Source organism: Buteo buteo, chromosome 1 (genome assembly GCF_964188355.1).
Source record: "Buteo buteo chromosome 1, bButBut1.hap1.1, whole genome shotgun sequence".
NCBI lineage: Eukaryota > Metazoa > Chordata > Aves > Accipitriformes > Accipitridae > Buteo > Buteo buteo.
Window position 1 is genome coordinate 80,274,095 of NC_134171.1, and position 26,406 is coordinate 80,300,500.

General features: G+C 39.4%; 2 protein-coding genes across 6 annotated transcripts in view; one reads left to right on the plus strand and one right to left on the minus strand.

Annotated features, from left to right (window-relative positions):
• SYNPO2 (synaptopodin 2) overlaps window positions 1-26,406 on the minus strand; it is a 98,902-nt gene that overhangs the window by 11,844 nt on the left and 60,652 nt on the right. The window contains exons 2-4 of the mRNA XM_075037500.1: window positions 21,324-21,475; window positions 15,969-16,762; window positions 10,455-12,637 (exon numbers count right to left, since the gene is read on the minus strand). Of these exons, the coding sequence (XP_074893601.1) occupies window positions 10,455-12,637; window positions 15,969-16,762; window positions 21,324-21,475 (3,129 nt within the window). The remainder of the gene's footprint in view (window positions 1-10,454; window positions 12,638-15,968; window positions 16,763-21,323; window positions 21,476-26,406) is intronic.
• SEC24D (SEC24 homolog D, COPII coat complex component) overlaps window positions 16,372-26,406 on the plus strand; it is a 143,022-nt gene continuing 132,987 nt past the window's right edge. For 3 of the 5 annotated variants that reach the window (XM_075037422.1, XM_075037414.1, XM_075037428.1), the window contains exons 1-4: window positions 16,372-16,507; window positions 16,739-18,440; window positions 19,455-19,776; window positions 25,111-25,540. The gene's annotated coding sequence lies outside the window, so the exon portion shown is untranslated. Of the gene's footprint in view, window positions 16,597-16,738; window positions 18,441-19,454; window positions 19,777-25,110; window positions 25,541-26,406 lie in introns of all 5 variants that reach the window. The other 2 variants (XM_075037403.1, XM_075037408.1) reach the window with 2 other exon arrangements.

Below are 26,406 nucleotides of genomic sequence, written 5' to 3' on the forward strand. Positions count from 1 at the left end.
CTGATCCCAACTTCCTCAAAGCTGTCTTGTCAGGGCTTGCTTTCAAAAATGTACAGGGAATTTTAGTACTGGAACCTAATTTATTCAAGGTTTAGATTGTTTATAACTGTGGTATTATTTCAGGTGAGAATAATCTTGTTTTTCATAATTAGTATACAAACTAATGAAACAGTTACTGTCAACCATCTTACATAAGCTTTGTGACAAATTCTGCTTTTGACAATAAAGTCCCTTTTAGTTGTCAAGTAATGGTAGAAGGGAAAAGTAAGACATTAGAATTAGGCCTTCACTGCTGCAAAATGCCTATGTGGAAAAGAAACATAAGAGTGCTGCTGACTTGTTATAAAGAAGTTATTCAGTTAGCTCAGTTTGCATCTGTGTAAATGAAAGAAAATCAGTGCTTTCCATTATCGCTTAATCTTTATCCATATACGATTATCAAAATACAATACAGTTATGCCTATAAAAAGCAAATAGCTGAAACTTTTCTGGCCACAGACACCTTAGCTTCTTTGGAATAGAGTTTACTTCTTTTAAGGAAGAATATTTGCTGCCACCTTCTGGACTTTTATATTACACAACTTAGAGGAAGGTCTTGGAAGATGAAGCCTTGTGAATGAACATTTGAAAAACAAGTGCAAAGTTGGTCCTACTTTCTGACCTTGCTATTTTGTATGAACAATGAAATGGTTTTACATTGATATAAAGTAAAGGCTAATGATATTTTTTCTAAAATAAAAAATAATTATATTGTAATACTTGAAGGTGGTGGCATAATTGTTGCTGAACATATCCAAACTAAAAGATAAATTATCCAGTTCCTTATGATTTTCTTATCAAATCTTTCAAACTGAAATTTTCAGTCTTAGTTGTGTGGTTTTTTCTTATTTACTTCATCCCAAATGATCCGACCATTTCCGATGCATTTCAACCAAATGAACCTGTATAGGTAAACCATTTTAAAGAATGAGAGTAGGGGAAAATACATGTCTATGACAAAAAATTCTAGCATCCTTTTTCTTGAAAACTGGTGCCATTACATGCTTTCAAACTGGTTTGAGACTAATGTTTGTATCTGAAGTGTCTCATATTTCCATGCGAACTTGAATACATATATTCAAGCTGAAAGCCTTATGTAGGCTCAACAGGAGCACCTTGCTTTTTACGGCTAGTTCCTGAGAACTCTGTTAGCAGTGATAATACTCTGTTAGGCAGGAGGATTGTATTCATTATTACAGGTCTAAGCTGCTGTAGGCTGTGATGTCTTTGGACACCACACAGGAGAACAAGGAGACTGTTCTTGTGCTTTCTCTGCCTGTCTAAACAGCAGGCTACATGTACCCCCAGAGGCTGGAGAAGTCACTGGGGTGTTCCACAGCTCCTGTGCTAGCTGCACAGCTGGATTTTCATTCACAAAAAAGTAGTGCATGCAGGCGTATGGTGCATACCCATGCCTCTTCCCACCACCGCGTCCAGACCTGAGGCTGCACACTCACTGATCAGGACTGACATGCTCTGCAAAGTGCAGCTGCCCCTTGAAAGAGCCCAAGACCTCCTGTCTGGGCCCAAGCAACCTCAAAGGGGAAAATGTCTGAATTGAAGATGGGGGGGCAAGAAGCAGACTTTCAACAGGGTAGAAGAAACAGACAAGGGAAGGACAGAGAAGAGACTGGACAAAGCAAAACCAAGAGCTGGTAATACTTGATACAGAAGGAAAATCTGTATTCAGCACTGGGTTGGAGAGTGATGAGACTAGGACCTGATGGCCAAGGTTGCTGAGCTTGGATGAGAAGCTTAAGGAATGGAAAATGGACCTGTGTAGCTCACAGTGGGGCTATGACGAGGAGACCAGGGAAAGAAAAAAACGAAGAAATGGGGCAAGGAAGGTATATCTGGGGACAAGAACCAGTGCCTACTACTGTATATCTTCCTCCAGGGTTCCAGGGAGATTTCTTCCCCAGAGGGATGGAGTTTGTCCTTCCACAGACTCTCTGCTGTCAAAAGACTGTGAAGCCCCACTGGAAACCTGTGTCATCCTCCCAGTGCTGATTCACAGGCAGGATGTCAACATGCGTTTGCTGCCAGGTACTATAGCAGCGTGATGGCAGTTGTCTATGGTGGTTCAAGCCATGCTAGAGCACCCTGTTGGTTACATATGCTACATGATAGTATTTTGGGGTTTGGTTTGTTGTTCTTAGGAAACGCTTGGGTCTTAAACACACAAAGCTACCTTGAAGCAATGCTAGTGAAGTTGGAAGGTCAAGTATTCAAAAGCTATGAAATGCAAGCATCGTTGCCCAGTGCATGTGCATTTTGATTAAATTTCAGGACTTCTGCCCCATCCAGTGCTGTTTCAGGGCTTCATTTAGAAAATACTAGGATTATGTAGCAAGGAAGTATATTGTGCAAAAAGTGCTTTCACTGGCTGGATTTCCTAGCTGGTCACTGAGGATTCCCTTTCTGGGCTTCCGCCTGGAAACCTGTGATCTGTTAACGCTCACAGACTGATGTTAAGGATCACATACTTTGATACAGTAACTAGTTCATATGCTACTGGACTCTGAAGAGGCTAAGTGTCTTAAACTGGACACCCAAGGCTACTGAGTGTCCTAGTATCAGTGCTGCATGCTTCATGCATTATTTATGCATTGTAGAATGCAATAGTGTAAAAATGAGCTATGGCTTCTGAATGACTTGTATACTAACAAAAAAAATCTATGAGGAAATAATTCTGCATGAAGAGCACACTCTAAAGAGTGTACATTAAGTACAGAACAGTGCAAAGCATTGAATGCCTAAGGGCGTTGGGTTAAGCTGATACAGGCAACATTAATTCCAAGTGCCTCATTTTGCAATCCAAATAGTAGTATTTAACAGGGTTTTTTTTCATAATTATATATACGTAGTGTCAGGTGCTTGCTTCAGTACCCTTCCTGTAGCAGTATCAAGTCTGTCAAGTTTCTCTACCAAAACACCTCTCTGAAAGTAATCTTAGGATGAGAAAAGTTTATCGTTTTGTACCTCTGAAATGCTCACAGTTGTGCAACAGAGTACAGTGCAGGTGCGGATTTACATCACCATAAAAAGTTATGTTGCTGCCTCTCATTTTGTGTAATCTTTTGAATTTTTGATGGAATGCCATCATGAAATTTTCTTCTCATTTGTCACACAGCTGCACCTTCTGACATCAGTCAAACAAGCAGCAAGGAAGTATGTGGAAACCTTTTCTGAAGAAACTTACAGCCCAGTTTGGTTCGTGAAAGATATTCAGGTAGCATGGCTAGGACTGGCAGAAATATCTGTACATATCTAAAACTGTTTACTTAACCAAAGAAAATTAAACTGCAGGCAGATTTTGAGGTTTTCTTGTCACCTGCTTAGGTTCCACTTTTAAGTTATAGGCCCGATGTGGGAAAATTACCAAGACTCTGGGAAGAAAACTAAATGTACCCAGATGCCCATACTTTGCTTTTGTTCACAGTATAATGCTGTGTACTGACAACAGCCTGCACAGTGAGACTATAAGAAGTAGCATTCTCACAGATCAAAGAAAAAATCACTAGCACTTATTGACATTTGGGGGGGCGTTCACAAAAACTTTCTTTTGAAAATATTTGTCCATAGATCATTACTGTATGGAAACTTTTGCTTCTAATATAAATGTACTGAATTCTTTGCAACCAGTTAAAGTTCATACTGAAATCAATGAGTGTTGTGCTCCATGTCACCCTTTGTAATCCAACCTGTAACATGTGTTACAGTGATTGGGAGTGTATTTTATTTCTGTAATGTTCCTCCTTCTGTTTGTTGCGCATTTCTTAAATCAGTTAAAATCTATTGTTTCAGACATAGATGGAAACATCAAAAGAAACACTCCATCTGTTCAACAGTTTCATCTTTACATCTGTTTAGAAATGACCTGGTTACTTTCCTAGCAGCTTATCTTTCAATCGCCTGGAATTATGAGGGGACTCTCTGTTTTAAGATGTCTGTCTCAAAGACATAAAAAAGCATCAAGGATTCTTGTCTGAGAACACTACTGATACACTGATTACCCCACACAGGAAGCCTTCATCCAGATAGTCAATCTGTAAGCATGGTTCAGTAAGTTATTCTTCTCATTGCTGAGTTTCCTCAGCCTAAGGAAACGTGCAGTTATTATAACATACTACCACATAAATTTGTGCAGGTTTCACACACACTGAAATTAGAAACAGTTTGCCAAGATCATTACAAATAGGAATAGATTTTTTCCTTTGAAAACTGCAGAGGATAACAGGAGACTTGATTAGCATGCTCTATAAAGAAAAAGTCTTTGCCAGCCTTACTCAAGGAAGCAAATGTTAAAACTATGGAAATACCATCATATGGTTAGTCTTAGCTTGTAAAGGAAGAGTTCAGGTCTGCTTCTGTAGAGATCCTTCCAACATAATATTTCACTGACCTTTAGGATTTTTCCTCGTTTTTAAATAATTTGATAAAAAACTTAAAGTGCTTCCTGTAGTAAGCAACCAGCCTGAAAAGCACTTGTCAAACATAGCTCTTGGGTGATTACAACTCCTGCCTTATGTAACCACATGCAAAGGTAATGTTTACTATAAAGTAAACCCAGTCATTGTCATGGGTACTACAAACTTGTGATAGTAGCACCAAGTGTGCTATGAAATTATCAGGCTCACATATTTTCCCAAGAAATCTACCAGCAGTGAGTAATTCAGAGATTCTGAATCCACAGGTTTTTGAAGATCTTGTCAAGTTTCTTCCTTGTATAACATTTCTATTTCAAGCTGAGTAGACATTATAAAATAACATTATGCCAAGCTGTGTAATTAAGATTTGCACTTGCCATGCCAAACCGCCAAAGCTGTCAGTGGAATCCTGCCTGTTTGACTTCAGGCAAAGAAAGTTGTATCATGTTTTGTTAAAAAGGCAAGCCTGGAATAGCGGATCTTTTTAGAACCAATCATTTTTTATTCTTAAAGGTACGAAATCTGGAAAACGATCCTGGAAAAAGAGAGGAGAAAGATTTTGCAGATTGTTAGTTGTGAGGAGTGCTGTTGTTTCATTGGTATTTCCCTACCTCATAGTGTACAGAGGATTCCCCACAGAGATGTTGGAGCAGCAGAGTGTGATGGTAAGGCTGGTCCTTTGTTGAGGTGTCGTCCTGGATACTTGATAAACAGTTCTCCTCCCCGATCACATCATCTGGTGTCAAGTTCTCTTTATAATTGCTTATGATCTTTTATTAGAGTTCACCTTAGCACTTTTGAAAACTCCCGTGTATAGGAGCTATCTAGGATAATATGTTTGTAGATCTGTTGTCTCTCAGAGCAACAGTCTATTGATCGGGTCTGCTTTTTTTTAAAGCTCATTTTTTTCTTTTTGCTGGGTATTAGCATTTCCGTTCTTTCACAGTATCTTTTTGTAAATAGTAGAGGAAAAAAAATGATGCCCAGTGATGTGAGCACTCTGTCATCCAAGAATAATCTAGAAAATTTCAACAAAAGGCTAGAAATAGCCATCTCTGTGCAGAATAATTAAACCCTTCTTGCTGATTATTTTATTCTCTTGTACCTTCAGTATTTCATGATCCTTTGATAGGTATTTTATCCTGTACAGTCTCTGCTTTTTTTCTCTAGAGTTTTCTCCCCACTGCTTGGCTCCCTCTAAGCCTGGTAGTTTTTTCTCTCGAAATTGCTGCTGTGCCACTTAGCACTAATTTTCCTATCTGAACCACACACCAGCCCCTCACTTCATTATTTTTGGAGCCTGCTGATACCTCAGCCTCTTAATATTTCTTTATTTCAAATACAGATTTATGTGAATTATGAACATTCATTTTAGTGTGAGTATTAACAGCACTCTGCAAAAAAGAAAATAAAGTCATTACCACATGATTGCTGTGGTGACAGCAAAATGGGTCACTACAGTTTTAGGGCTGATTTTGTGTCTTGACTCTTCAATGTCTCATATAAAATAAAATTAGGTATACAAAATAAAATAAATAAAATAAAGCCAGGTATATAAAATCAGGGTCAGTGCAAGAAGACTTCAGGCAAAAATTAAACCTCCTTTTGGTGGCTGATCTCAAAATGGCCTTGGCTTGATCTCAAAGTGAATTGTCAGTGTGTCTAGAAGAAAAGCGGGCATTCTCTGCTGCACGTCTTGATATGAGTGTATTATAAAGTCCCATGCCATTCACCAGGTGCTTTTGGAACCAAGCAGCTTGTTGTCACTGGATATTGGTAGGTATCTTAGGACACTGGCAAAATTATTTCTTCCATAAGAAAGCAGGAAACAAAATAATGAGGCTTACTTGTAAGAGATGGTAATGTTTACTCTATAAATGTTCCTACAGGAAAAATTCATTGAAATATCTTTCTGTTTGTTTCATAATATGTTAACTTTTGCTGAGCAGGAACATGGTAAGAGTGGTTTGCCTAGAGAAGGGGGGAGAAGTTAAGCAGTTCTTTGTTCAAGAACTAAATTTTGTCTTTTATTTTTGCAACAGAAATTTTAACTTTTTGTCTAAAAGCTACTCATCTCCAAAACAAAACTTTTCAATTCAGGTTTTATAACAAGAGGTTTATAACTGAATCAGAAATTGAAAGTATATAAACCCTTGATTGCGATAGCTATTGTCATGAAAAGGCTGTCTAGAATGTGAGATCCAAACTGGTGCAGTATAATACCTCCAGTGTGTACTATAATTAAATGTGCTAAAAACAACATAAAGCACTTAAACTCCTCTTTCAGTGTGAACATACTGGAAGTATTGTTATTAGGGGTGGCCTAAAGTTCACTGTTAAATATGCTTACGTAGTAAACATAACAATTTCATCTTGGTAGACTTGTCATATTATATTAAAATAATTCTAATAGCTTTCCCAGAAAACCATTTACAAAAGCTCACTGCCCTTTCAAAGCAAAATTTCAAATGGCTCCTCTCTACACAAACCATTCATTTTCTTGACATTTCAGTGATGTTTGACATCATCGTTAGCTTTTGATTTGGACCCATGACAATGAACAGCTCAACTTTCCTCTAAATAACTGCTTCACAAGAGATTACATTTTGGATAAAACTGTTACTTTAAGTAGGCTAGTCTTCTGAAATATTAATAAGAATTACAGACTTACCTGATTAGTAAAAAGAAGCCAAGTTGGATCCAAGCAGTGTGTGTGTACAATGATGTGTATATATGAAATTGAATTCAGAGTTGGACTTTGAATGGGATTTTCAAAAGATCTTAGCTGAGTTAAAAGGACTATTGTCACTGGGCATTTGGTTTTAACTCTTACTGGTGCTTTAAAAAAATCCTTCTGTCATTGCTATAGGCCATATGAAATACTTGTATTTGAATAACAGCAAAAAATCCAAATGTGATCAAAATCCAAATTTTCAGCATAGATGCACTTCCTTTTCTTTTGGACAAAGTAAAGAAAAGATATGCTAATAGCTATATTTTATATTGCTAGCACAGAAGCTGATTTTTTCCTTATTGCTGTAAACATGCACATGATTTAGTTGACTTCCTAAGTGAACATTTGAGTTATGCTGAACATGAAAGAAATAGCAAAATGATTTTAAAGATGACAATTATGCATTTCTGTCTTCCAGGTGAATTTAGTTCTAGACAGATGACTCAGGAAACTGAAATGTTCTGTTTCAATCCACAGCTCTCCTCTAGCTCCTATTGACTTCTGTCTTTCTGGGAGAGCTGATTTCCTTTGCATAAGAATATATCCCAGCTTTACCTCTTGTTTCTTCTGCTGATAATTAGAATAATAATGCTTATTATTTCTTACTTGGGGAAAGCTATGCCATATAGGCATATGCTAGAAGTTAGTTTTCAGTAATCTTCATATTTCCCACAGGGTACTCAGTAGCTGGTGATGAATTCCAAAAGTAACTGAGCTAAGCCTGATACAAACTGGTGGCCATGCTGTGTAAGCTGCTGTATCTTGTTAGTAGCCACATGCATCAACATCAATACTTGTGGTGGAAGTACAAAACTGCTATAAATCTCCTCATTAAGGAAATATTCTTGGGGTGAACAGGGACAGAAATGTGATTATAATTTACAGATGTATTTTACAGGAGGAGACTGTAAGTAAAAACGTGTAAGGCAATATGAGGCTGATTGGATGTCTTTGTATCTCTAGCAGCACTGCTTGTCTTTGGTAGGCTATCTTTATTCCAAGTAGGTACTAGTATCTTAAACTTCTACCTAATATAGTCTATGTAACTTCAGATAAAACTTTTACTGGAGGGGAAGGAAGGAGGGATGAAAGGGAAGAGGAAAGGGAAGGGGAAGAGGAAAGGGAAGGAGAGGGAGAAGATTTCATATTAACAGGATAGCATAGAAAATAGATTTCCCCTATAATATACTGTCAGTCTGTACATGTAAGTGAAACGAAAAAATAGCAACCAAACCAAAGAAAAAAAACCAAACAGGCAGAGAGGAAAGGGACAAGTTTAATGATAGAAGAAAAATACAGGTATTGACAGTGGAAAACAGATAAAAGGGAGATCTTCAAAGGATTAAAATATTACTACTTTCTATTTCCAAGTAAACACAATGTAATTCTTCCTTGAGTTTTCTAAACTATTTTTTATTTTTCAAAATTTCCCATCATTCTCCTGAATTTTAAGAGGGAGATTGATCACTTGGTCATTTTCTTCTAATGCAGTCAGTATCCCAATCCAAAATTTAAAGGGGAGAGTAGGATTCTGGAGGTCCAAAATTCAAAGGAATGATTTTTATTGGCTTGATTAGACTTTGATTCCAGTGGGCTTTTTGCATGTACAACCAAATGCATTCTTCTCAATTTTAGTTGCAGTTTGAGTTACCATCATGGAACAAAACTAAGGAGATTTTGTTCATACTGGGGAATGTTTTCTTCATCAAGATAGATAGTTCTACATAAAACCCCTATGATATAAAAATCCATAATCTGGTCTGTAACTAGCTGAATGGTAGTTCAAACAAATATATCAATGGATTCTGCCACCTTTATTCACAGAGTGATACTTTAGCTTCACACTTGAGATGGATTTTGATACCCTTAGTCGTGTGAAACAACACTTTGTTTCAGACCTAGCATGACTGATGTTAACAGGACTGCTTACTGAAAAACATGCTAAACTATTCAAATATAGCTCCTTGATTTCAGCAAGACTGTGTATTCGCTGCAGTATTGCACAGTAGGTCTCAAGATGGCAGACTCTTAAGAATTTTCTACAGTAGCAGTATTTCAATCCTTAGTCCCCAATACAAGTAAAAGGTGAAAGTATAAGACCAGAGTAAAAAGATTTAAAGTGAGAAAAAGCACTGTAAAGCCCCAAGTGAAAATAACAACATGTGTACAAGAGACCAGTAGGAAGACATGGTCATATTTATGATTTACTGTTAAGTGCTAATTTCTGTGGCATATACTACTCTGCTTGCAAGAACTGGTACTCTTGAATGTATGTATCCCTTCAGTTCCCGATCACTGTGCTTTCACAAGAAACTATTGCATTACATTGCAGCTGCAAAACCCAGCTCACTTCTCTGACTGTTCAATAATTTTGATTGACTGGCTTCTGTCTTACTTGCTGGATTCAAGGCAAACTTTGGCTAAAAATATGTCTGCACTTGGGATGTCAAATTTCCCCCAAATAGGAAATCTTTAACAATTTTTCCAGCTGTCTTTCCACCTCTTTTAGTCTTCAGAACACTCCAGCATCTCTTATAGCACATTCTCTGTGAAATCACAGAGGCAATTCATGATTTTGGATCACAGCTGATCCACATAGCTTACAAACTAAGCCCCTGGCCGATCAATCAGATTCCTGTGGAAGGACCTTTGGACCAGGACAGATTCTGACTGAATTCAGTGGAGCTCTGTGCAGGCCAAAGGTCTATCCAGTTGTATTCTGCTAGTGATCAGTCAGAGTCTAATACTGTATCTATTTTATGCTATGTTAGTAATACATATTACTATTAATATAATTTAATAAGGCACTTCTTTTAAAAAAAAAAAGTCCTCAAATCCCTAGGTCATTAGAACATAGTAGGAGGGGGGGCCAGAAAGAAAGCTCTTCTCTAATAATTTGACATACCGGGAATATTGCTTACTGTTGTTTCTGTTGTAGTCCTAAAGCAAAAACCTAGTGTCCTGCTTACTTAATACAATGGTATCTATTCATTTCAGGATGTTACATGTATAAAACATCTGATAATATGCATAAATGTGCTAAAATTTGTATCTATTTTGATTCTTTAAAAAAGTTCAGATATTTTGGACCCAGATTTGAGGTGATACATCTGACGTTATTAAGTAAGCTAAGGAATACTATAGGCACTGTTTGTGTGCCAGGTTATCACTGCAAACAATTGACTGCAAGCAAAATGGACACTAAGTTTCAGCCATAAGATTTACTCTTCAATAATTGATGGCTTCCACACCTGTGCAGTGACGCCAGCTTTCTTTGCTGAAAATTTTGGCCTCGGAGCAGTAAACAAGGAGGATGTGGTGGTTTCTGGCTTAGAAAATGCAGAGTAGCTTGTAGGTGAAAATGATTCATTTACTGGGATAGAGGCATTTGACTGGAACGAAGGTTGTGAACTGTAGGCTGGCACGGAGTACACTGAAGATGCCCGGACATTAGTAGGAGAGCCAGCACTTGGCGGTCTTAAAGGTAGAGCTTGCTTTGAAGTGGACAACTTCGATGTCTGCTTAATAGCAAAGCTTTCCTTAGTACTAGGAGGTTGAAAAGTAAATAAAGATGCATCGAGTTGGTAAGGTTGATGTTTCATAATATCCAAAGCATTGAGACCTTTCTTAGGTTTTCTTTTTGTATTTTTGGTAGCAGTGGTGGACTTAGAGGAAGCCTTGGTAGCAGCAGGAGGATAAGATGGGCAGTGGATGGGATTATAAGCAACAGGTGGAGGTGCTCGGACATTAGATGAATATTTCCAAGAAGCTGGTAAAGATGGAGTCGGAGATGAGGCTCGTGCCATGTTTGCCTGCACAGTCTCTGAATCTACCACATACTTCTCCATTCGAGAGTGCCTTCTGGCAAATAACTGTGCTCCTTTTCCACTCATAGCTGGTGGCATCTCAAAGCGCGGCTTTGTTCCTCCAGCACTTGGTGTGACTGGTGTTGTCTTGGGTGTATGGTTTGGACTCGCTAGGGTTGCCTGAGGCCCTTTGAAAGGACCAGCTAGGTTGAGAGTACTTGGGGGATGGGCAGGAGAATGAGGATACTGTGGAGATTTGAGTGGTGCAGGATATGCTGCCTGAGGTGAGGCTGGTGCTGGGAAAGAAGGAGCCTTGTTAGAAGCCACAGCTGAGGGTGACCAAACTGGTGAAACTGGAGTATCAGCAGTAGGAGAGACCTTGAGTGAAGGCTTTGGAGCAACAGGAGGAGGGGCTTTTTGTTTAGATGCTTGAGTCTGCATGAAATTGCAAGCTTCTGCTCCCAAACTGAGGTAGTCTTCTTCAGGTCCTGACTCAAAACCAGCTCCAGTACCTTTTTTTCCCTCTGCATTGTGTACAAGGGACAACAGGGCAGGATTAGGACTTACTTTGGGTGTTTCTTTGAAAGTGAACATAGGTTTTGAAGTGCCTCTTCTCTTTGCCTCTTGCAGTATCCCAGTTCTTTTGGCTGGCACCGCAATCCTTTCGTCTCTGGATGCTATGTGTTCTGTTGGCTCGGTGGGTGACCACACAGTTGGGGCGGCTCTGCTGGCTACAGGAGCTGAAACAGGTCTGTATAAAGCCTCAGGTGGTGGGCTGATAGAGCAGTAAGGAGGTGGTGCTGGTATATCTGAAAGAGGACTAGTGACATTTCTTGTGGGTGAAAATGGTGCAGCTGCTCGGTTTTGAACCCCAGAAGGGAAGGGTTTAGCAGTTTTATTCAAAGATGCTGCTTTTTGAGCTTCAGAGGACTGAAAAGGGAGGTTTGTGTCTGGTGCTAAGCCAAAGCCATTTTGTTGTACCATTTTGCTATGATTCTGGCTCATGTCTGTGTAGCTTTTGCTCATGCAGGTCTGCTGTCTTGACATTTCTTCCTCTTTTGCTTGATAGACTGAAGAGCTTACTTTATGGAAGCTCTCTGACATGGTGGCTTCCCTTCGTTCTTCTGTATGCACTGTGCGTGCCTTCATCTCCTCTTGCTCAGCTGTGATCTGATCCATCCTCTGCCGCCTCTTGGCAAACATGAGGGCCCCTTTACCTGTACTCTCTGGAAGCGTCTGCATCTCGTCTCCACTTTTTGTCTTCTTTTCAACCTCAAGTAGACCACTGTCCCAGTCAAACGTCACAATCTTACCGTCGTTGTCAATGTCAGAGAAGAAATCTTCATCTATTTCTGACTCACTTGTTGCAAGCAAACTCACTTCAAAAGTGTTTTCTTTGTCCCCCTCTTCACCTTCACCTTCTTCTCCCTCGTCTTCGTCACGTTCTAACTCCCCGGTACCGTAGCTGACTAGAGTATATTTCCTCGCCCTTTGACGACGCTTCTTGAACATCAACACCCCCTTGGAATTGGGATTGGGAGCTGCTGTCAGCAGCAATGCAATACTTTTACATTTAGATTTGGCTTCTTTGACCTGCTTCTCTGACAGACTCTCACTTCGCCGGAGCCCTATGGAAAGAATCAAAGTGCACGTTTAATTGCACGCAGCTGACAAAAATACAAGACGACTAATAACAAATAGTTCTGCATTTATCTATACTGAAATTTACCCACTGCCCCCTTCCCCTGTATTAAAACACTTATTTTCTTTTGTATAGAGAGATTATACTTAAGCTTTTCCCACAATGTCAACAGTGTTGTAAATTCCATACACCCATGCAAGTTCAAAGGCTACATCACTTTGTTTAGGACTTTCTTAGTTCAACAGAAACGTTATGTGTGTCCCTATTTCTAGCATTCTTGATTTTTATTTCCATAAGTAATCTCAGCAGCAACAGGCAGACAATATTTTCTCATTTATTCAATTTCTGTGATCTGGTATTTACCAAGTGTTTGACCACAGTTCCTAGGCTTACAGCAGACATTCCCAGCCAGCCAGGCCCATGACTGCATAACATCTGAGACAAAATGAAACTGAGTGTATTCTGTCTGACGACGGTAGCAGCTTCTGCCATTTATGTGTTTATCTTACTCATATGAATTACAAAATGTATATAATTGCTAAAAGTCAGTATGCTTCTATGTATTAGCTATTTAAAAGCAAGTATACATGCACAAAGGCATACACAGAAAATATTAGCATTAACTTCCAGCCCCTTGGAAGACGTGAGAGTTTGGCCATGGTGCTCAATGAAAGCAGGTTTCAGTCTTTTAACAAGCATTACTTGCCTGAAACATAATCCAAAATTGTATAGGATATAACAGCTCCAGAATGTTTATTTTGAAAATGTGGCAAGAATGAATACACATTTAAGAACTGAATCAAGGAGGCTCAACTAACTTCTCAAGAATTTTTGCTAGCATTTATCAATAATACATATTTCTTAAAGCAAAAATTACCGGTGTTCATCAAGTAGTGGAACAGGAATAGATGCAACTGTAAAGCTGATAGATCCACTGTACATCAGCATGACTGCTTCCTTGTTATGTGACGTAGAGCATGTGCCTCATGGGGCAACGCCAGTCAGGTGGTGTCCCTGTTTCTTTCCCTTCCTTATATTCTACCACTATATCTCATGAATGACAGCCTCAATAGCTTTTCCCTTTTAAATAGCTAGAATTTAAAGCTGTTCCTGCCTAAATTAATGGTCCCTTTCCACTTAATTTCAAAAGGAAAAAGTGTGCCTCTGATATATGAAAATGGAACAGTAAATTATTTAGTATCTTTTGCTAGCATAAATAAAGCAAACTCATTGAAGAAAGCCATGTGATGTATTTTCTATTAATGATCCTTTCAGCCATGTCAGTAGATGGCGTCTGATACTTCTCCTATTAAAGACAATTGGAGTTTTGCCATTATGCCAGATGACGGCATGACCGGACCAATGGTTCTCACAAGAACCTATAAAAGAGAAAAGAACATGGCACCCAAACCAGCAATTTGTAATATTTTATTGTGAGAGGGCCAAATCACAAAATCCTTGGCCCAGTTCTTTGGCGATCCAAATGCTTACAATAGTCACTAAAAACATTTTCCAAAAGTATGGGCTGTAGAGTGCCTCTGCAAACAGAAAGATGTAAGTTCTATGCTTTCAAATAAGCTACTTGCATCAGCAGTGAGTGTTTTTCTGGGAAGGGGATTCAGCAGATACCCATACAGTTCTTTGGAAAGCAAAAATTGAAACTTTTCATTTTGCTGGCATATGTTTTCATAATTCATCTCGATAGTTACTTAATCAATAGTTCCAAAAGATGGCAGAAGAAATGTTAACTCTTCAGGTAAATATAATCTGATTACTATTTACAGAGAAAATTTCTGCTAAAGAGATCAAACCCCTATAATAAACGTTCTTCTCTAGTTTAGACTTAAATGCTGCATTATAGCTTTAAATTTTATAAAAAACATGCATAGTATTTGCTGCACACAGATTATTCCCCTATGCTTGGCAATTTGTTTGTTCTAATGTGTAGACAGGATTTTACAAATAATAATAATAATAATAAAAGCAAATTTTCATAGATTAAATCGGTGGTTCCTAAGGATAATGACCTGCCACTAGATTAGAAGGAATTGAGATTGTCATAGTTGAGATGGGAAAAGGACAGAATCTATGTCCTGCTTGAAAGAAGAGTTTATCATGTAGAATGTAGTTCATTCTTTGTACTTTTGCCTTATTAGACAGGCACTGCAAGTAATTCTCTAAGAAAGACAGGCACAGTCCCACAGTTGGTCCTAACTTCGCAGCCAAAATGTAAAGCATGTGCACTTTTCTTTTATGCTTCATTTAATATGCCAAAAATATGTGGATTGCATACAGACACTTAGGCATAAGTAACTGCTTAATCCACTTGCCAATAAGATACAAATGGTTATCATGCTAAAAATATGCTTACAGAGGAATTAGCAGTGGGTTAGCAGACTAATTCCAACACTGCATATGAAATAGCTTGTTGCTACAGTATATCACTGCACACATTCAAGCACCTTTGACATACTGCTACTAAATCCCCAGACAGGATTCTTAACATTGTTGGGAAAGAGCAAGCAACCAATAGAAAGGTCCCAAATGAATAAAATAATAAATAAATAAATAATATGTATCTACACTCAGTTAATTAATATTGGATCCAGTTGCAAGTTTACTTTCATGTAAACTTCTTGGGCACATTTTGAAGCTGACCTCTGGGTATGGGAGTCAGAAGAAATAGCATGTTCACTTTACAGTCTGGAGAAGACTGACAAAACCGAAAGGATCATGTAACAGTTATACACATGCTAGTGTCTGTCAAAATCTCTTCTGCAGGCAACATCAAGCTTTTCTATTAGCCTTTTTAATTAACTTTTAAGAGCAGTGGCATGGCTTCGATTTTAGATAATGCAAATGACAACACAAAGTTTTTGCTATAAAAGGAGAAATCCACAGGATTTGCTTAGACATGTGCAAGCAACTTGCTTTTTTTGTTAATATTCTACAGATTGCCTCTGAATATACATTAGAAGACCAGCGGAATTCAGACCTTTTTGGAAATGTAAGTATTTTTAGTTGGACAAAGTCATGAGTTAAATTCAAAGTGGAAGTCTACTAAGCAAAGTTATTCAACACAGTTAAGGCATTGGTATACTTCTGGCTCATCACCAGGAGCATTGTATTACCCTGAAAAAATATATAAAGCAAGAACAGAAACATCATTTAAAAGAAAAAGAGAGAGGGAAATTTAGAAAACTGCAGAAAAAAACTCTAAACATTGTTTTTCTAATGCAGCCTAAATTCTGAAATTATATTTAAAGTTAAAAAAGATACCCACAGGCAGTGCAAATGATTAGATGGGACATACTTACTTGCGTGCCTCGCCCTGTGCTTGAGAGGTCTGTGATCCCTTTCCGAGTGCTGCTCGTCTTCTCCCTGCTCTGTGCCTTCTGATGAGATTGCAAAGGAGAGAAGGGAAGGAGGTGCTTCCGACTGCCCTCCTTCCACTTGAGAATCAACACACCCCCTGTCAGCTAGAGACCTGGGTGCTTCCTTCTCCCTGTCTGAACAGTCTAGGATCACCTCCACCCTGGGGAGAGATGGAGCTGCACCTTGGATCCTCTTGACCTCTTTGCCACTAGAAAACTGGACTACTTTGCTTGACCACTGGATGTTACCCTCTTTCACTCCCAGGGGAATTGCAATTACAGGGCTAGTCCCAACTTCTTGTACACTAGGTGCTCTTCCTGAAGGGGTGCATTTTTCTGCCCCTAAGAGAGTCACAGCAGGAGGATTGGTCCCCTTGTGTGCATCATTTGAGAGGGACAACTGCAGCTCAACCATAGTACCTGGCCGCCTTTCTTCTGTCTTCCCTCTGAAAGCAGCTTCATCTGTCACGAGCACTTTGGAGGTGCCTATCACTTTAGGAGTAATTCTGTGGCTTTGTGTGGTCTCTTGTTTCATTTCAGAAAAGTGTTTGTTGCTTTCTCCTGCTCCCTGGTGAGTCTCACTGTATATCTCTGTGATGCATAAATCTCCACGGGGTATCTCTTTCGCTGTGTTAATTTGCAGTGTAGTACTCTGCCTATAGTCCTCATTTTTTATGTTATCGTGTTTTCCATTTTCTCTTTCACTGCTCAAGGTTTCATTTATTCCATTGGAGGATCTGCACATACATAAACAAGTAATTCAAGAAATTAAGCTGCTGTAAACACAGCAATTGTAAGTACAGTTACAAAAGCAATTTCTGTATAGCATTTTTCCCCCTATATGAATTGTGGTACCTGCTAGCAGGTCCATTTAAGTAGAAAAATTTTCCTAGAATGTAAAGGTCTTAAACTGAAGCATTTTTGTATCTTTCAGAATTCTTCAACTTAACAGTTCAATAACAGGGAAATTACACTACTGCAGTAGAACAATGATCCTACTACCATCCTTCTGCAATGTTGAATTATATCATTCCTAACATCAGTATGCTTTCACAGACACATTTCTGTTACAGTGTTTCTAAACAAATGCTGCTGAGACTTCTGGAACAATACTTCTTCATATTTCACATGTGCATGAGAAAATTAACTGTGCATGACATCAGAAGAGTGGTTAATTTTTGGCTCTGTGGCTACTATTACAACTGTTTTAGGCACCATCCTCACATATAGTTCCCGTCCCCAAAAGTTTACTCTCTAAGAAAGGGGTAAGTACTGGATGAGGATCAGATGGAGGGGAATGAATACTTGAAATACATTCAGAGAATTCCTGCGAGGAATATATCATGGAATAATTAAAACATTCTGGGCTTATTCCAGTGATGCAGTGAAAAAGGGTAGTGAATCTATACAATATTTCCTAGTTATTAAAAAATATATATTTCTAACTGGCAAACGTTACCTTGACTTCCTGAAGCCTACTATATACCTCAGTGTAGCTCCCTTTTTTAAACTGTTCATTCCCCTGGCCCAGTTAGGACTCCTAGTGTACTCTCTAGCTTCTTCTTTCAGTACTCTGGGCCATACTGACTATTATTAATTCAAGAAGAAACCTTTTCTGTACAGCAAGACTGCAGCATGTTATTAAGGCTTTCTGTTGACTAGAAGGTATCAAAGCACTTTTTTCAAATGAGGGAAGCAGTAGGTACCCTCAGTAAAATATTTATATCAAGTATTATGGAGATTTCTGAAATCAAAAGTGGGTCTCAGGTATTCTGAAACTTTGGAACCCCATACAAAGAAAGGCTGGAAGAAGCAACAGAAGAAAGAAATCTGTCAGTGCACTGAAGAAGCATTAATATCACTTGGTTTTCTAGCCATGCAGCATACTGTTTGTAGCAGTCTGGGTCTGCCTCAAATAGCACAAGATGTGTAACATCCATTAAACCACATATGGAGCTACATAAAGGTCAGACAGATTTTAATTTAGGGAGCTCCTTGTGAGTGCCGCTGGATTCCATCGTATTATGCTATTTGGATGATCAATTGTACTGCTCTTAAATACAGATATATGACAGAAATCTGTAAACATTTCCTTGTAAGATATGAGACTGAGGGCTGGGCCAGCGAAATGTTAGCCTTTATTGGTAGCTGAGTGATTGTGTGTATGTGTGAGAGAAAGATTTCCACCTTAAAAAGGTGCTTGCTACTTATGGATATACTTCTACTCTATATAGACATAAATGTGTATCCATGTGTCAGGAGGCATAATACTGGATCTGATCTCTATTTTGTCATTTAAGATTCTGCTTTGTCAAATTATTATTTTTGTTTCAGGTCTTTCCAGCTCACTGCAGGAGCAACACCCCTGGTGTAATTCCAGGAAGGAAGCAGAACTCATGGAGTCAGCACGGCAGGGTTTGTGTCAGAGTCATGTTTTACTCCCTACATGGTGCATTTAATTTTGGTATGCACTGAGCACACTCCCTGCTTCCCCCAAGAAATTTTCTTTCTAGACTCAGCAGTAGCCCAAGAATTGCTAATACTGATGTGAAAAGGGCAGGCTAGTGTTTCTGTTTCTGTCCCCACTCTTGATGTTTCCCTGATGCATCTGTTCAGCATTTGTCGGGAAGGTCAGCAAGATGCTCCCCCACATGGCATCTGGAGAGTGCCTGCCCTGCAGGGTGTTTCTTTCCTCTAATCCTGTAAACCAAAGGTTTTGTGGGCACTGCTGGTCAGTTACTGACTGTGGTTTACAGGGTACTGGGAGAACCTTTTGTAGACATCAAAGGCCAAGTAGCATTTTAAAAACTACTTTAAAAGCCTAATTTTCCTCCCAGTAAGCTTAGTAAGAGCAGAATTAGGCCAACAATGGTTGCCTATGAAAATCTCACCCTTTGTGCAAATAGTTTAGGAACAGTCAGAAGCTTCCCAAGGAGAAATATTCTTCCCTGCTAGCAAAAGATGCTTGGATGTAAAGATCACCATTGGATCACCACTTTAATTAGGCATTATTATTTCCTCATGATTTTCAGCATTTTCTTGAGATGGCTGCTAACAAGTGGCTACTCAGGAAAGGAAGGATTTGCTTCTCATTGCTTTCGGAGGATGCTAAGACACTTCCTGAAAAACCCTTCTGGTGGTAGTGCTGAGAGGGCTACTATCCACAAAGGAGGTGGCAGGGGAAGAGAAGTGTTTCAGTTTATTCTCCCATACCCTGGAGGATACTGACAGTAGGGGCTGGGAATTGGGGAAGATGAGCTGATGAGAAGAAATTCAAAGATTCTCATGGTGAATTCCTTTAGAACATTTTAGTCACTTTCAGAGTGTTGAGCAACTGCAATTTTCTTGAAATTTCTAACAGACACAGTTTCATTCCATGAAACACTGAATTATGTGGTCTAAGCACTCTGTTTTGGTTCTGATTTTCAGGGTATGTCTTGCCGTTCACCATACATTCAAGCAGGGGCAATGGAGTGAATGGAAGATGTGCTGTCACTTTCAGCTAGTGTACTGTGGCCTTCAGACCAACTGAAATATCAGTTATAGAGCAGCAACAGGCAGGAGTCAATGCATATGGAGCTATTTCTATGGCTGCAAAGAAGACAGCTGGTCAGCCACAAATATCATCTTTACAAGTGCAGTTCCAGTAGTCATGTTATGAATTAAAAACATAAGAATGCAGCTATCACATGAGGAGCACTCAAATGGTACACTGCTGAACCAGAAACAAGAGCTATGCACTGTGGAGAAGGTAAGCTGTAATCCTCACCTATCACTGTTCCCCTGATCTCATCACATTGATCCATTTCTTAGCCCAAGACAACATACACAGACAGGTCACGCAAAATGTCTGTTATAAATAAAATGAATACTCCTTGAGAGCAACTTGTTTTGAAGGTAGATTGTAACTTTGAACTACTAGACACTTTAGGAAAGTTCCTTTGCGCAGGTTGCAGAAACCACAGAGGAATTTCACATGCTGTTTAGACATCCCTGGTAACCAGAGACAAGTGCCTTTTTTGCACCAGAGTCCTTTCAGCCTTTCCAGTGACACTCCTCTGTTAGCTGTTGTGATGAATCCTGACCCCTTCTGTCCTCCCAGTCCTGCCTGGGGGAGAGCAAATCCAGGGAACAGCAGTAGCTTGTGGGGAGGAGCCATAATTCCTGACAAGGAGTGTGGAAGTCTCAGGTCTTTTCTTCCTCTTATTACCCACAGTGAAGGCAATTCAGAGTTCATCTTGTCTGAATTCACAAAGTCCGGGGAGAATGTGCTTACTGTAGGTGGTTCTGAACTCAAGATTGCATGCATTACACTGGTGAAAATTACGTAACAGTCATTATAATAGGCTGATGTGCAGTGAGCAGTAACGCTGGCTTGCTTGCAAATTTACATGAAGGTTCTCTACTCTAAGAAGCTCGAAGCATTTTCAGTGAACGCTGAAAATCACTGTCACTGTTTTATAAATGGAGAAGCTGAGACCCAGAGAGCTGTGACTTGCCCCACCTCATCTAGCAAAGTGCTAACAGCTACGGAAATAGAATTCATGATTTCCAGACCCTCTCCCCCTCCTGACATATTTTGCCCCCCAAGAAGACCATTTGCTGGCTTGCTTGTAAATTTACATGAAGGTTCTCTACTCTAAGAAGCTCGAAGCATTTTCAATGAAAGCTGAAATTCACTGTCACTGTTTTATAAATGGAGAAGCTGAGACCCAGAGAGCTGTGACTTGCCCCACCTCATCTAGCGAAGTGCTAACAGCTACAGAAATAAATTCATGATTTCCAGACCCTCTCCCCCTCCTGACATATTTTGCCCCCCAAGAAGACCATTTGCCATGTCATCATCAAGGCATATCTGTCTAACACACTTTCTCTGTTTACAAAGCTTTTGCTTCTTGTAAGCCTCACTTCCATATCTGTGGGGAATAACAACACTTCACTACTTCAAAGGGGTGGAAAGAATAATTGAAGTCAAGACTCTGCAGTATGCAGATATGGTAGTGGACACCTTGTAAGTATTAAGAATACCTAATAAGAAATAAAATCGTTACATTTGGAGACTGTACTCTTAATTCTGTGCCTGAACTGTGCTGTTCAAATTATATACAATAATTCCTTCAGATCAAATAGTCTGTCTTTCCTCCCTTTTCCATACAGACAAGCAGAGTTACAGACATTAATAAGAGGACTATCAGAAGCTCACAGTATAAGTCTGCAAAATAAGTGCATTCAAAACCAGAATTTTCGATGTGGTTTACTGAACAGAATTGCACCAAAGCATTCTGAGCATTCCTGTACCTCTTGATAAGCATCTGCAGGACGTCAGTCAAGCTTTCCATCAGAACAATAACTTCAGCATAGGTTAAGTCTCCACAAGGCTTGCCATTGATAGACACCACCTCATCTCCCTCACACAGTCCAGCCTTAGCTGCTTTGCTCTTGCTGCGAACCTGCAATGAGTCAAAAACAAATTCCAAATTGCACAATTAGTGTTCATTTGAAAACAGCAGCAACCATGTCTTCAACTTACTTTTGAAAAGAAAAAGGATCAGTAATATTGATCATAAACAAATTTCTAGTAACACAAATGAATAACTTGTCCCAGCTGAGGTTAATACTGTTCTGGCTAGTAATAACAAATACAAAAACTTCTGGTTTACTTAGCTTGTGAGCTAGATGTCAAACAGGCTGGAAATTTTTTTCAAAAAGGGAGACATAGAAGTTTGGGACAACAATCAATTGATCAGAGTTTAGCAGAAATGCAAAGAATCTCATTAGTTTCTCCCAAAATGAAAGAGTACTAGAGCTGAATTCTATGCCAAGATTTTAAAAGAGTGTGTAACTTCAGGCTCCTCTGGGCAGAATGTCAATATCTACGTGCTGTTAGAGCTGTAGGTATACAGACTGCTGGTATACTGGACACTTTTCCTTAGATGCCCAATGGTAGGTTTAGTTGCCAAACTATAAACATCTGAATCACTGGAGATCCTAAATCCATGTTTAGTCATCTGAGTAAGTGCCCTGATATATTAAAGTTAAGACACGCCTGTTATGGTTTAACCTTCCCTGTTAAGTACTCATTCAAAAATCTTATGCAGCTCAGTTTTTGCTGTTTCACTTCTTTTTCCACTGGCAGCGTGTTATAACTTATCACAGTCTTTGTATAACAAAACCTAGACAGCTTTAACACCACTCAAGGTATGCCATACAGTTGACTGCTATTTTTAAAGTACATATTTGGCAAACAGTATGTTATATTAACCAGAATGCTTGCAGGAGTCTATTTTAGAATGACACATACACATAAAAGGGCTGTCCTTGGGTTCTTTGCTCTCAGTCTTCTACCTGGTGGTGCAAGTCCTTTGGCCTTATACGATATTCAGTTGGTGGGTTGATACATTACCGTTACTATTTCTCGTAGCATTTTCTTGAAAATTTTTAAAGAAGTAGTGTGGTTCTACCACGCTCACAGCAGCAGAGTCAGTCCCCACTGACTCTAGGAAAGTTACTTCTGATTCACACCAGATTTGAGGGTGCAACTGTCCCACAGACTCATGGAATTGTCCCCAGTTATACTATTAGGCCACTGGGCTGGTACCTAAGATGCATTTCTGAAGGCAATTTTGAAAAATTTCTTGGAGTCAGGATGATATGTGGAATAAAGAGTGAGACTGCATGTTTTTCAGTGGCACGGCCATATATCTTTGTTGTTTCAATTTATACATACGCATATGTCATATTATGACTTTTTGAGCAGTGAAGAAACAGAAGCCTGGTGCATACAGAAGCCAGTTTCTACCTTGCAGAGTTAACATTTACAAATATGGAGTGGTATGCAGCTCTGTTTATCTCCCCTTAGGCAAGAGCATAAACATCCTTGTGCTTTGGGAAGAAATGACAGTTTAGACAGTGTTTAGAATGTTTTGCTTCATATATGAGCTAGGATTTAGGTTGAGGGTTTGTTATTGTTTTTTTAAATAGGAGCGTATGCTATTAAAATTTTACAAGACATCGTAGGCCTGAATGTAAATATTTAATGTAGATGCTAGTAAGAATTCAGAATGACCCTTTTTCAAAAAACACGTGAACAGCAATTATAGCAACATGTGAACTCTGAAATAGCATAATGTGATACCTAGATTGTGAGAAGACTTGTTTCTGTTTATTAAGTGTCTGAGAATTTGGGGTCAGTTCTTTCGTAGATTACCATTATAGCTGTCTCAGGAGAGAAACTGTTACCCATTCTGTAACTTCAGTGATTTATGTCAAAAAGCAAAAGTACCATGTTAATATGTCTATGTGAAATGGTAGACAGCTCAACCACTTTCATAATTTTTTAAACAGACTCCTAGGTAGCATTCAAAGAAAATAGACAAGGGCATTGAATTTTCTTTTAAACTTCTTGAAAGGGCCTCTCAGTTCATTTTACTGCCTTGTGAATTGTTGAAAGATCACAATTGTGAGATATTTGAACCTTCGTACAAAAACTCAACCTCTTCTTTGGCTGGTCATGCAGGAAAGAAATTACTATAAGTTGCTATATTTCACTCTCTGGTAGCATTTCAGTTGATATGCACATTAGAGCAAATTTCCTGTTGGTATTGTATTTCCAGGTTTATCCACATAAATCAAACCTTTAACATGATTTTGCCATTGCAGGATCACACTGCACATGCTGTACATATTAATGGTTCTCCTGACTGTATGTCAGCCTTTTCCCCAGCCTCTCCCTGAGGCACCTGTGCCTCCCAAATTTGAACAATGTCTATATAAAATCACTGCAGTTTTATTCTTTTTGTGTGTTTTTCTGTTTTCTGGGGAAATAAAAGGGAGGAGAGAGCACTGACAAAAAATGAGCAAGGGCAGGTTGTATAGTAAATTCTAGCAGGTTGCTGCTAGGGTAGAAGTACGCCTTCATCATTTGTGTTATTTTAGCCTCAGGATATCACCAGGTTATTCAGCAATATGTAGACTGCCTTGCCAGGCAAGTTGTAATTGTTTCTGGTTTTGTTTATTTGTTTTCACTGGAAACCCACAAAAATGAATTACTCATGTAAACCAAAACTTCTTAGATTTCTGGGGAAAAAAGGAAAAAAAAAAAGAAGGACAACAAAAAAAATCCAAAGAAGATTTGTGGAAAGCAGGATCTTCCTAGTAAAATATGTGTTTAGTGGACAGTTTTCCCTCAAAGGAAGTTTTGGCAGAAAGCCTTTAATGAGCCCACTGGGAAACAAAAGCTGCCTTTGTTAGCAGAAATACAACTTGGTCACACAGGGGACAGTAAGAAACCTTAATCCAGTTCTTGGGAACTTAAGGCAAGGCATATTTGGTTGTAAAGTGGAAGAGATTCTTCCAAAACTAGTGATTGCCATTGCCTTATAGTGCAGCCAAGGTTTCCTCAGTTACTTGTTTCTCCTATCTGCTTTGGGCTGGAGTTTTCTTTAGGAAGGAAAAGTGGTTTTTCCCATAAAATTTGGGAATGGGATCTCACTACTAGAAAAATATGTTTGTAAAGATTTTCTTAGTTTTTCAGTGCTTGCAATACTGGTATAACACAGCGAAGCTGAGTCTATACCATTAGTGCTGAACCTGTCAAGATACCAGCTGCTCCTGGGGCATTTTGAAGGGCTTTAGCCCACTTTCCCCTGGTGCTGCCTGTATTGCTTTTCTGCTCCCCCTCAGTCAGGATTTTTCCTTTTTATTATTCAAGTTATATATCATGCGCTCATTAGAATGCTTTGGTTTTCTTCCAATTACAAAATGAAATGGCAATGGAAATATTTACTTTGAATTCCAAAAGTTTTAAGGAAATCATCGCACAAGGTGTATTGGCATTGCAGCGGTACTGACCTTAGTCAATGCTGTGCATGCTCTGCCCATAAGGAATTTTAGATTTCTGAATTTTAACAGTATTAAAGTGTTATATATAAATAGCTGTACACAAAGACTTCAGGTTATTCTGAGCCATTTGTTATAATATTCTCTAATTTCAGGTGTTCAGATCGTTGTGGCTGGAGGGTGTGAAACACAGTGCTTGATTATTTGGACAATTTACCTGAAGTACGTCATTTCTTTTCGTTCCCAGATTACTCCTGTATCCAGAATCTCCCACTATTAGAAGTGCCCCTTGCTGCTTAAAACACCAAGTGCTGAGCAATTCCTCATATCCACAGAGACATTAATCTTAGGGGAAACTTCCTTTGTGAAGAAGTTAGCCTGGATGCTTGCCATTATCTGAACACCACGGAGGAGCCAGGACCCTCTGTGAGCAGCGCAGCATGAATCTGCACAAGCAGCAGTAGCCCTCATCCCTGAGACAGAAGGCCACAGGGGCTGGTGGAAGGCTCCTCAGCCCCTCACCTGGCACCTATTTACAATCAGCTGCTGTAACGAGGGAGTGGGGGCTGTCCAGAGGCTCTTCAGGAGGGTCTATAAAGACTTGGGCTGGAGACTGTGAGGGAGTAAGGTCTGGGTGCTGTGATGTACTGGCGAGAGATCACATCCCAAAGGCACAGGTATGTGGGGGGAAAAGTATGGGATAGTAACTTGCTGTGGGTTGGTGGTAGCTGTGGGATGCTCCTGAGGTTGGAGTAGTCATAGGTGCCTGCAGCACGTGGCAATTTCAGTCAGTTTCTTAACTGGTGGAAGGTGAATAAACTGAGGGATACATGGTGGCTGTGCTCATGCTAGTTTGGGGCAAAGGAGGGGTTTTGTAGACAAAGCTAATGCTGAGTCCCAAGCCTTCATGCTGTGTATGCTGTAGTGTTTTTGCTCTAAACTAGCTCTAGTCTCATTCTGTCACCTGGAGACTCCTTGCCAGGTAGCAGGTCTGTTCCTTTGATTTGCCCTCTAACAGGTCTGTTATATCTGTTCCTTTGATTTAATCGGAAAGCAGTTTAGTTTGTACAACCCAAAACTGTTCCATGCTATGAAACAACATATGGTAAATCAGGATAATAGGGAATCTTGCCTCAGAAAATGTAATCCTGATGATGCTAAAAAGCTAAAGTAGATGCACCTGTTACTTGTTGTGGCTGCACCTGGAGGCACAGACGGCAACTGGGGCTCAGCTTACCAGCTGATGATCTTGGTTGTGTGTCTGGGCCCTATAATAAGCAAATCAGAGAGTCGAGGTATGTTGAACCTGATAACAGGGTCAATGAGTTGTAGTTTAAAGCAAGGCAAATGGACTTGAGGACACTACAGTCCTGGTTCTCCAATTGTGCAACTAAGAAATTATTAGGATATTTCATAGCCTTTTACCAGTAACTTTTAGGAAGGATGACATATATCTTATTCTGGTGTGCTGCTAGGAGTACACACCTGTATCTGGGACGTGTGTCTAAGTGGTGTGCTTCAGATGTAGCCTGACTGAGCAATC